At 38.7% G+C, this 12,553-nt stretch overlaps 1 protein-coding gene across 2 annotated transcripts in view; it reads right to left on the bottom strand.

The window, feature by feature from the left end:
- SH3D19 (SH3 domain containing 19) overlaps positions 1-12,553 on the bottom strand; it is an 85,887-nt gene that overhangs the window by 13,968 nt on the left and 59,366 nt on the right. For both annotated transcript variants that reach the window (XM_050338688.1, XM_050338690.1), the window contains 3 exons: positions 7,287-7,394; positions 4,100-4,212; positions 1,828-1,886 (listed from right to left, as the gene is read on the bottom strand). In XM_050338688.1, the coding sequence (XP_050194645.1) occupies positions 1,828-1,886; positions 4,100-4,212; positions 7,287-7,394 (280 nt within the window). The remainder of the gene's footprint in view (positions 1-1,827; positions 1,887-4,099; positions 4,213-7,286; positions 7,395-12,553) is intronic.

Here is a 12,553-nt window from a genome sequence, read left to right as displayed (position 1 = left end):
GGTCTTCAGGATCAGCCTAGCTCATTCCCTTCCCTAAAGTGACTTCTGGTCTTCTGCAGAAACTCATGACATACAATGCCACTTTGGGCACAATGCCATTAATAGCAGAATTTACCACTTTTATGCAACAGAAAGAACACTGGTGAAAATACTCAAGTTCTCTGACATCTGGAGGTATCACATTCTCAATAATGTACCAGTAGTTTAGAAACCAAAATCAGAGACTTGGAAGTGACAGTAGTAATTTTTATTTTTTAATTAAAAATGTTTAAAAAAACCCTTACTAAGCACTGATTAAATAAAGCTGCCTATGCAGTACACATGACTCACGATTTTTAGAATCAAAGAGTGTGGCCAAATCAATAAATTGCTAATTAAAAATCACCTCTGCTATAAACAAGAACTATGTACATAACATTTAGGCATTCTGTTATTAGGAACCCTGGCACTACCACTGTTCAAAAAAACCCCAGTACTATTTGATTGTTACAGGAAAATCTTCAGGCAGTTACTGCAAGTTTCTGCTACAGCTGTTTCTCTTTTTTCATATAAAGTAACTCAGCAAGGTCTGCAAAAATTATCAACCCCAATAAATGTGCATTAGTGGATCTCTGAAGCATCATTCTAACATTTTGGAAGTGTCATCCACCACTTGAGAAGATATTAATGCTCTACTAATGCTCCTTATAAGAGTTCTCTATTACTAGTTGAGTATGGATTAATTTTCAAATTTCAAAAAAAAATTCCACTTCTGTTCAACTTCCACCTCTCCCCTTTCTTGGCCTCGTCCTAAACTGAGCATTTTTAATATTGACAAAAAGGGAAATTCCAAGTTAGACTGCATTGAATCTGTAAACAGATCAACCCATATGTTTGTAAGGCAACTCAACTAAACAAGAAGACCCTAACAAACAATTCAGCAAATTATTACTGCTTACTTAAAAAAATTTTTAAAAATCCATTTGAGCAGAAGAGTGAAAGGGCAAAAAGTTTACTGCAGTTCTAGAGACCCTCATAATAATCAGGAATGTTGTTATCCTAAATGGAATGTGAGGAAGTAACACCACAGAGTGTTCTCTTGTGGGTACAACCACATTCTTTCATGTTAATGAATACTTATCACTAATGATAGACTCCGTTCAATAACAGAAAGATTCTCTTGTCCTGATACATCAGATTAAACTCTTGTGTTTAAACCCACAGACTCAGAATGCAAATGCTGAGACAGCCACAGTGGGCTGGCTAGCCAGTGCAGTATCTCCCTCCCCTCTGTCTCTGGTATTGAGTAGACATGAATTTAAGGTGGCTCCAGCAAGTTTTGCCTCTGTAGACATTTTTTCTTGTTAGTTCAGAAGAATAAAAAAACCCCAAGGTTATCATTGATCCTACACCTTCGCAGGTGTTTTAGGTCTGAACTGAACTGTATAAACCACCCAGTGCTTCTGGGTAGCTGCTGGCCCAGCATCTGCCATTTCCAGGGTGGCAGCATCTGCCATCTCCATTCCTTCACCACTCAAACCCTGCCACAAGTGCAAGTGCTGTGGGTGAAAAGGTTAAAGATGCAGAAAGGAATGACTGTCAGCATCCACTGTACATTAGCTAAAAAGTCAAACAGCTGTCCTATAATCTCCCTGCTCATACCACTAATGTACAAACAAGTATTAATCAGCTAGCAATTTGGTCCTGCCTGTTTATTAGTAAGCATACTACCAAGACTATAGAGTTATGACTAAGAAGTGATAGTGTCTACTTTGAGACTAATTAGATAAATTAATTCAGAAACACATTCGGAAACTTTTAAGTGAGTCTCTGAAGAACTGCACTTACCTTGGGGGTAGTACAGGTTCTAGCTGAGGCACTCCACCCTGTTCTGAATGATTCAACTCCTAAAATGATTCAAAAGAAAAAAGACATTTCTTTAAGCCTAAGGAAAAAAAACCCAACATAACAGATCTTGGTGAAATTATATATTTCTTATACTAAATTATATCCCACAGACATGAAATACAAGAGTTTCTGGAGGTCTGGGAGTAAAGTAGTAAGTATTATGGTGTGTTCTAGCCTTTTAACATGTTGTTGGACATACAGGGAGATGTAAATAACCTGGCTTACTACCTGAAACAGATTAAATTGTGCATTAGGTATGACCTGGCCCTCTTTTCCTACTACATGGCAGTAAGGGCTTAAGAGTCAAATACAGGAATCATACAAATGTACCACTACCATGCCCATAGGATCTCACATTATCAATTCTTATTTGACACATAAAACACTTTGAGCAGTCTTAAAGCAGAAAACATGACATTAATGCAACTCACACAGGACAGTGTCTCTTGCAAATAACATCAGCTCCCGTTAAAGAAGGCATCTAAATATGTCTCCTAAAGATCTAACAGATAAACCCCAGTGAAACTTGCTTTGGCAGATTAAGGCATCACTCCTCCCAGGTGCCCACGCTGGCCCTGCCAGAGATTACTACCCTACAGCAGTCAGGAAAGGGGGGACATGTGCCATGCCTGAAGGGCTTGGACCATGGTGATGGATTAGCAAGTGAACATCCTTACTGCCTCTTGCTGGTTGTTTTCATCCCAGTGCCAGAAAATTCTGCCAGCTTCACTGAACAAGCACAGCTGCTTCTGGAACTGTGCGGTAAACCAGAGTGCTGAATCTGGGTTCAAAAGGATCTTTTCTGAACCAGTAGTTTGAAATAGGTCTGAACAGTCTTGTTTACTTAATTAGGTGCTTGAATGCGCTTGAAACTGATAAACAACTTTTGTGATTTTTCCCATGTAGAAAATACCTAGATGTATTTTGTGACGAGACTTGACCCTTGACTGAGTCCCCAAATTAATGTCCTGATTAAACGATCCTGATTAGAAAGAAAACAACCTGCCACTTTCAGATGAAGATGTTATCCTCATATCAAAATTTTTTCTCTTCTGTATGAAAAGGAAGAAATCTGTGCCAACTGCTACATATGGTCAACAATTTTTACTGCTGCTGTTTGAACTTCCACCGACAAACAATACTAGTTTTAGGAGCACAAATCTTATCTTTCCACAGATAAGATTTAAGTGTTTCAGTGGATTCAATGCAATCTTTTTCTTAAAAACATCCTCTGAAGCTTGCACATGCCCATCACAATAACCTGAAGGACACTGTAAAAGTTTTGGAGTTGCACTGCATAAAATGTTATTTAATGTCTTGTATTGGAAATTATTTTTTCAGCATTATCCAGAAAAGATGGGACCTCACTGAATAGTCTTTTCAATCATGACATTTAAAACCCCTTTATCTTAATAGCAGAGGTAGGGACAAGGGCATTTGTTGGCAGCTGTCCAGCTAGTGAGGGCTTTTGATTTGATTGGATCTTTTTACTGCCTGTGCTTTCCACATGTTTCTCTGACATTCTTGCCATCACAAAACTCATTACTAGAAAATTTTACTGTCATTTTCTAGTTTGTTTTAATTTCTTTTCGTAAATCTGTGTTAAATGGCATACAGGATACGGAGCTACAATGTCCACCATTACTGTGTATGTGCTCAGGAGTGAGGAGTGGAGCTTTACTTTCCAAAATAGTGGTTCAACTGAGCAGAAACAATTAGAAGAAAAATAAAAACTGAAAAAACTGAAAAAAACCACCAAGCTTCATTCTTCTACAGAAAAGTTTCCTCTGCCTGGAAATTAGCACAGACATTAAGAGGTACTGTGTGTATGAAGGCAAAAAAAAAAAAAGATTTCTAACAGACTTTGACAACATTTCACTGTGTAAATCCCACTGGACTTTGAACCACTTTGCAGTGCTTTTGAAACTAAGTTGGAAATATCCTGATTCCAGATGATAAATACAGAAAATTGAAGATAGATGTGATCAAAGTTTAGTAAAATCACCTAAGTGCTTTTCGGAACTGACAGCAGACTAAATTACCTAATTAAATTAGAGAACATAATTAAAAGAAAAAAAGCCTTAGATTTTTGAGTAGTCCTTTTCATCTTCTGGTCCTTCAAATAATATACTTTACAAATGCTTGAGAGTCACAAGAGATCTGTTAACCAGAACACACAAAGCTGTAATACAGGAAAACAGTTCTAACTTACCCCTTTTTTCACTAGGTCACCACTGTTGGGTTTTCTCACTGTGATGTCGGACGTGTTCCCAATAGGCTTTTCAGCAGGAAGTGGTGGAGGGCTATGTGGGATGTCATTTAAAGCTGCAAAAAGACCAAAAGTTCCTAAATGAAATTCAAATTAATAGCTTCTTTACATGGACCAACAATAGACAAAATGGGGCATTTTTTTGGGAATGGAACTTCCTTCCTCGAAGCCAGAGCAGCCAATGGAAAGAACCACTTAAAGTCTAGCGAAGAGAAAAAGGACATGAAGCAAACATTGCAACTCTGAGGCTGAATTCAGGAGCACTTCCCACACTGCATAACAGATCTTCACTTTACTCTCAGGACACCAATAAGTTATTTTAGACTTTCAGGGTTTCAGCTGCAAAACTTGTTGATATAAAATTGGATGAGTAGAAGAGTTTCTACCCCTGGGAATGTCAGATTCATTACTGGATACCCCTGGAACACCATCACCGTCTCTCAGCCACATTTCTAAACTGGCTCACTTTTTTTTCAGCTGTCAGCTCCTGGAATATCCTTCAGGCTGGAAAACAGCTGAGGGTTATTTCAAGTAACCCTGAAAGATCAGGAGACTTGAATGGAAGAATCTCCAGAAAGGTAAAGGCAAGAAAATAAACCATTGCCTGCTACAAAATTCAGGGTGACAGAAAACAGAGACAGAAGCTCCTGGGCAGTCTTTAAAGGAGCTAAGTAAATTTAGGACATGGAAGAGGAAACAGTACAGCTCTTACTAGGAAGGAGTGATGATGTCCTGAGTCTCAATACAGAATACAAAACTCTGCAAATTATATGACATTTGGTTTGAATGTCTCTGCCACTGAAATCTGGAAAGCACTTGGACAAGTTTTGCCAGCATATTTACCAAACATTTTGTCTTTATCTATTGGAACCTTGTCATCTATTTTACAATGTGTTTGTATACCAAGAGAATTCATTTAACAGAAAGAACTTCAGATACTTAAGCTCTTCTGAATTCCTGCTGGACTTGGAGTTAAATAATAATATATGTAGACAGCCCGGACATTTATAGAGTGATGACAAAAAGAGATGCTATCCAAGAGAAAATTTTCAGTTGCTCAAATCATGAAAAGTACTCTCAACAAAGAAACAATACATAGGAAGGAGAAGTGTTGTTTATTTTTAACACCTCTGTTGCACTACTATGATGTAAATCACTGCTGTGATATTTAAAAATTCATCAGTTCAAGGATAAATCCCTGATTCTTAGGAGCAGGTCATAGTTACTGTGTTGGCAGTGACCACACATAGGGAAAAATATTAGGAAGTTCATCATTCTTCTAAGCTAGTGTGATGGATGAAAAGTAAAAAACAATACCTGACAGTAATTGCAAAAGAAATCTTCTCTTAACACATCTTACTGACATATAAAAAGCATGAGACATTTATTTATCCACTTCAAATCTTGCTATATACACAGATGGCCTGATTTTCTCTCCCTTACTCTTCATACGACCAAAATTAAAGGAACTAGAGGAAGATAAAAAACCCGAACAACTTCAGGTGTTCTTTTTAGTGATTTCTAAGCGTAATAACTGAAGTGGAAGTTTAATGCTTCCTTTCTAATCACACTTCAACAAAAATCCTAATGCTAATTGAATACTGGAGTTCAAATTCCTAAGCATCCAACTCTGTCTCCTTTTTGGTAGTGCTAGATGGATGGCTTTTTGTTGTTGTTGATGATTGGGGGTTTTTTGTTTGTTTATTGGAGTTTTTCTTTTTGGTTTGTGCTGGTTCCTGACAGAGTTTATCTCCTCAATATGGTGAAAGACCCTCTGTACTGAGATTATGTGGCCCTTTTACAATGTAAATCCTACTAAATCTATGTTATACCTTGACCCAGTTGTACTTTTCCCATTTTTTAACTTTTAACAGCGTACATTTCTGCAGCAGCCCCTATCTGACAAAAGTCTACTCTGCTTTCTTGGAATCTGCTTCTGTTCTTTCATATCCCATTAATCTTCCAGACACAGACTCCATAAAGCAGTCCTTCACACCCTCCTCACATTTGTAGCTAAGTACAGGATGATGGGCAGTCTTCTCTGGAAAACTCAATTACCACTAGAGAGCAGCAAGGGACCAGTTATTTACAATTTCAAAAGAGAATCAGTCTCAGACAAAAACAAAATAAAAAAAAAGAAAATGAAAAAAATTGTTAGGTGGTTGGTAGTAGTTTGTTTGGTTTTGCTTTTTTTTTGTAATGGAAATTACAATTTCCTTTGTGGAGAAGAACTATGTCAGGGGTTCTTAAGAGTAGTTCATAAATACAGTCTTCCAACTGAAAAAAACTCTTCTTTACAATCAGATTTTAACAGAAAGACTTCTCCTTGCAGCTTTATCTTCAGTCTTCTCTGCACTTTTAATCATTACCACTGCATTTCTCACATATGGAGGGGACAACAAAATGTAGTATTTTAGCACTGGGTTGGTGATAGGTGCAGATGGAAACTTGGGAAATAATGAGAGAAAGTCTCAGGAGAAAAGTCACCTGGACTTACTGTTGCTACAAGTTGACTCTGTACATACTCAGCAAAACACGATTCTGAAATATGAGTTTTTAAGAGCTATCCTCTGACATTTCTTCCTAAGCTCTGAGGATAAAACATACGGCTAAACAGAAACAAGCATGTACTCCAGCCTACAAAGATCAACACAAAGATCTTGTGGCTCCCAGGAAGCTTGGGAGCAGCATTAAAATTACATCAGCTGAGGTCAGAGCCAAAATCAATTTGGCCGATCAGCTCTGTGATATGGTTTAGCTGACAAAACAAGCTTGCTTCTGCTGGAAGGGTCTCCTCCAGCTCTTCCCTGGCAGTGTTTAGATCCGCCCCATGCACACTCTTTCCCCTCTGATATGCATTAGCCCCATAAGGTTTGAGACATCAGACTTGGTGCAAGGCAGGGAGCCAATATGAGGTACCTGGGAGGCAGGGGGATTGGAACACGACTCTCATCTATTTCTCCCTCCCACCACAGCTTTTAGGTTGGCTCCTCTGTCTTGTCAAACTGTACCATGGGATTCCTTTGGCAGCTAACACAGCTAGTAAACAGCAAATCAATTAGTAAACATCGAGTTCCAGGTGAAATTATTTTCTAACAGATTTCTCAGACAATCTGGGAGAAGAACTTACGTTTCCCGGGTTTAGCTGGAATTCGGATCACAGTGGGTTTCCGAGCTAAAGCTGATTGAGCTGGCTGTTCCTTTGCAGTTTCACTTTTGGTGAGGAACTGAAATGGATCTAAAAGGGAAAAAAACCCCGACATATTTAATATTTATTTGTTGAACACATATCTCACCAAGTGTTGCTTTCATTATTAAGGATATTTACACTTCATACACAAGATAGTAATAAAAAAAATAAATCAGGCTGATGCAACTAGTGTACTCAGCAATTTGTAAATAACATGTCTTCTTTGTACTTCTGCATTCATAGCTGACTTAACACAGGCATGCTCCAGATACCTTCTGGGATTATATAAGCCACTAAACAAGAGGAACTGCACTGCTTGGCAATAGGGACCTGAAATCAGAATGGCTTTAGGGAAATGTTTTCAAAGCAGTTGCTCTAATATGCAGACATAGCTGTGAACACTAAAAGTTTTAATCAATAAAATCTAGCCAAAGCTAAACAATCAGCACTGCAGCAGATAAAATGCCCACAGAAACAAAACAAAACATTTAAATATTACCAGTTACAAAATGCCTTTGCTGTAGAACAACTAATTCCCTTGAAGATTCTGCATCACTTTATTGGTTACAAACCTAGTGACATGGAGGAGACTGGTTCAGACCAAGGACTGGGAGTTGTGCCTGAGCTCTGCCCCTGCCTGTATCACTCGCGCCTTTACAAGCCTTTCCAATCATTCCATTGGTAAGACAGGAGCAATGTTTTCCATGCTTCATAACCTTAAGCACTGGTATCTTATTAATAGGCATGGGAACACAGGCGCATGCAGAAGGCAGCTGTAAAAATAGTTGTGCATAAATAAAAACCAAATCAATGGGTCTGGCTCGTGCAGATCTTCATGTCAAAGAGCGATACCACATTTACACCTCTTCTCTCCTGTTAACAACTGCTACTTCTTTCTCCGACATTACCAAAAACTGCTGTAAAACAGCAACACTAAACAGTATCATAAAAGTGTAAAGAGGAAACTGGAGAAGCACTGTGGAGGATAAATTCTCCATGACACATATTCATAGCCACAACAACTGAGTCTGATCTCCTCTGGTGGCCTTTTTAAATGTATAGCTCAACGAGATGTTATTTATGGAGTGTTAGAGCCTAAGAGAGCAAGTGTGCTGGGCATCTCTTAAATTCTTCATGATTTTTATAAAAAACGTACCCTTTCCCAAAACTACTGCCATGCTTCCTGACAAAGTTGGAAAACAGTGTATTTGACAAAATTTTATCTTCAATACTTACAAAAACCAATTAAAATTATGCAATATTAACTTATTATTTCCTATAGGTAATCTTGGACAGCATTTCACAATGCGGTTTAGCAAGACACAAGAAACCTGTGTCTGGGAATTTCCGCAAGATTTAGGAAAACACAGAAAAAACAGTATTTATTTATGAACAACCTCATGCCCTCTCAGATGCACATAAGTTGGTGGCCACAGCTCCCCAGGCTCTGCTGCCTCTCCCCCTTGCGGGGCGCTTCTTGCTGCAGCGGGCAGCTGTCACACAGCAGGGACCATGTGCCACAGAGCCCGTGCTCAGATGTCCACCTCCCACTAGCCCCTTGCTTAAGGCTTCCTTCACAGGTGGATCCAGCATGTACAGGTGTGCTGTGTGGGTTTGTGCCATGGACTCTCTCAAAGGAAAGACATCTACCTGCCTACAGGCTCCCCAGAAATTCACCTGGGTACCTTCATATCACATTTCAATCATGAAAGTGCATCAATTTCCTCTGTCAGGCTACTTGTACAACACTTCAGGTACAAAGGATCATGACAGGTCAACAATCTGTCCACAGCTAAAGGTATGCAGGCTACGGTTAAAAATAAGCTCTGTTACCATCTAGACAGAAGATGGCTCTGTCACATTGTGCCCAAAGACGCAGGTGCATCCAGAAACTAGGCACAGGCAACCCATACTATTTTAGAAGGTAAGGGCAAATCTTTCTGAAGTTATAGATTAGCATTAGTCAGTAAAAGGTTTGTATTTTCTCAATGGAAGCTGCATCAGAGCAAGAGTTTTTCTGGAGTTCTTGAAAATGCAGACCACAATAGGGGTGGAAGCATTCTGGCAGTACAGTCATTACAAGAAACAAAAATCCCTTTGTCTGCTTAGCTACAATGCTAACTCTTGAATTGCATTAAAACCCCCAAAGATTTATTTAATCTTAACTCTTGTGCTGGTGTTCAGAGTGACTTTAAGTGCAGCTGAAAAAAAAAGAAAACCTGGGCTTTCTTCTTTGTTTCAGTTCTCTGGCAACTCTATGACACAGTTGAGGAGTGACCCTGGCGAGGCAGCAGGGCAGGGGGACCTCAAGGCTGCACTGGCCCATTGGCATGCTGGAGAGAGAGGGACGAACAGAGGAAAGGAGAGCAGGGCTAAGTCATGAGCTCCTTGACACAGCAGGACCATAAGGAACACACTGGCACACACAGCACCTCCCAGGACAAGGTTCCACAGAGGTTAGGGAAGTTCTGCATGAAAAACGAAGAAACGGTTTTCCAAAGCCTCCATCTTATAAAAATAGAGACATTGTGAGACCAAGTGGAGATGCTCTAAACACCCAAAATAATCACAGTTCTGTATTCTTGTAAATTTATAGGAGATTTAAAATTGTACAAAATTGCTGTTTGTCAGCTCTTAATCACTGCTATGCATAGAAATGGTTTTGTTGACCATTCAACAGTTGGTAGAGGTCTCTACATCAAAACATCTGATAATTTTAAGTCTGAGAAAAGTAATTTCTAAGGTTGAGAAAACCATTTGATGAACGTTTTCCACTCATTATCTTATGTTCAATTATACTGTTGTCACCTCATAATTAGTTTAAAACTCATTACCTTGTTTGTGTTATTCCATTCCCCAGTGCTGAGTTTGCAGCAGAAATTGGCTGAGGAAACAACTGCGCTGCTTTGTGCAATGGGACTGACAACATATCAAATTTTTATGTTGTTTAACAACAATTGGGCATCGTTTGAGCATAATTCACGGAGGTGTGAAAACAGAACTGTTAATATACTCATTTAAAGCTTCTCAGCTCAAGGAAATTAATCTGCAAGTAATTTTTCATAACACGTATCAACAGATTTCTATTGATTTTTTTTTATTAAACTTTTAGAATGATGCTTAAAGTTTGTGTCTTCCTTAGTTTCATTTCTCTACAGCTTCTGTTTCAAAGGTTTATGTGATAACATATCTTAGTGTGCTTGTACACAGGAAAGACAAATGAAAGCTGTGTATTCAAATACACTGTATATCATCTCTTTTCTTTCAACAGCTTAGGAGAGACAGCCTTTTCCCCCCATTCTCATTTACTACCCTTGTTTAAAATAAAAAAATTAGGAGCTTACAGAACAAACACTGGTTTTGCCCATGTGAAGAGGATGGACAGGTATCTTTCTGAAATATTTATTGGTAGTCTTTAGGTGAGAGCGAGTAAGATGGTAACAGATACCTCAGCAGCAATAAGGGGAATCTCCAAACAAATAATATGTGGAAAGCTAAAAGCACAGACTAGTACTATCTGTTGTGAAGGTCCTCTATCTTGCAAGGAGTACTCAGTACACATGAGAACAACCTAGTACAAAAGGTGGGGATGCTGACATTACACCACTTGCCACTACAGAAGTATGCAACTGTGGTTTTTAATTTAAAAACCTAAATCAGCTCACACATTCTCTTCACATAGAACAGGATTGTTATCAGAGTCTTCCAGGAACAGAGAATAGAAACAAACCTCATCAACAAATGGTTTTACTAAAACCTAGGCCCATAAAACCACTCTGGTGTTTATGGAAGCATACTAAGCCCATACCTGGGGAAGATTCTCAACAACTAGGCCCTCCTAGTAATATACCCAGAGATTCAATTGAAACCTGACAGATAACATTCCAAAGAAGAATGAGGTTCATGCTCAAGAAACACTGTGAAATGCCACAATCAAAAGTCTGATGTTCACTCAGACATTTTAAATCTCAACCCATTTACAACTATAAAGAGATGTATCAGACAAGTATCCTACCTAAATTCCAGCATCAGTGATTTTCCCAACCTGTTTTCCACAGCATTTTTCATAAAGACAATTAACAGTTTGATGTTCTTAAAAATGGTATTTCTGACACAGAGAAAATAATATGGACTATACCACCTTTCACAAAACAAGCAATTTGCAGTTCCCTCTGCATGGAAAACTGTCATGATCTGGTCATGATTGTATGTTTTAACAGGCTGGGAAATTAAAAAAAGAAAGAAACCCCAAACCAAACAAAAGAGAGACAGTATGATGCAGATTCTTTCAGGATCTGATCTGTAAACAACACAAAAGTAAGTTCAAGTGAAATTCAGGCTTCTCAGCGTTCTCTTAACACTAGACCAGCTCACTCAAATAAAAGGAATACAGTATTATTCAGCAGGAGACTTAGTATCCTTTCAGATTTAAAATTAGAGCAGAGACAAGTACATCTGCTTTGCAGAAGGAGCCTAGCAATCAGTGTGACAAAAGTGCGCAAAGACAAAGAATTATACAGAGTTTTGTATTATCTGGAAAGCACAGAAAAAGAATTTGCCAAGAGATGCAACAGAAGATCTGACTTAAATGTACTTGTTGAAAATGCAAGCTGTCCTTAGTTGAGCAATGAAATATCTCATCCACTGTGTCAGAAAGCTGGAGAGTAGATAAAATCTAATACTAGAATATCAAAATTTCTTGGCTATTGTAACACATAATGGCAATAAAAGCATTCATAGGATGGGAAACTACACATGTACTCTTCATACACAGACAGAGATACATACACAGATGGACCTTTTTCAAGCTTTCAGCACTTCTCTCTCAAAGTGTGGAAATGCCCACACTTAGTACCTGTGTATATCTAAGGGCATAACCATTGTGTTCATTGCTAGATTATCCATACTAGTGAAAGGTAATAGAAACTACAGTGCCTTTGGCACAAAAGAACTGTGTATAGCAGCATGAGCTATTATGTAAGAGTTTGGAGGCTATTCCTACATCATTAATCTATTTTGCTAGTTGAAGTAAGATTAGGATAGTTCAGATTGCAAGAGCCTTCAGGAGGTCTCTAATCAAACCTCCTGCCCAGAACAGGTCAGCTATGAGGGCACGTTGTTAGAAATTGGTTGCGTAACTTGGTCTAACTTCAAAACCTGGATGCCAGAGGGTATTTGGACATACAGCGGGTGACAAAGAAAACAAG

This window comes from Myiozetetes cayanensis, unplaced genomic scaffold (assembly GCF_022539395.1).
Source record: "Myiozetetes cayanensis isolate MyiCay16 unplaced genomic scaffold, myiCay2020 scf7, whole genome shotgun sequence".
Classification (NCBI taxonomy): Eukaryota; Metazoa; Chordata; class Aves; order Passeriformes; family Tyrannidae; genus Myiozetetes; species Myiozetetes cayanensis.
Note: the sequence above shows the minus strand (reverse complement) of the source record. Positions and strands in the feature narration are given on the sequence as shown.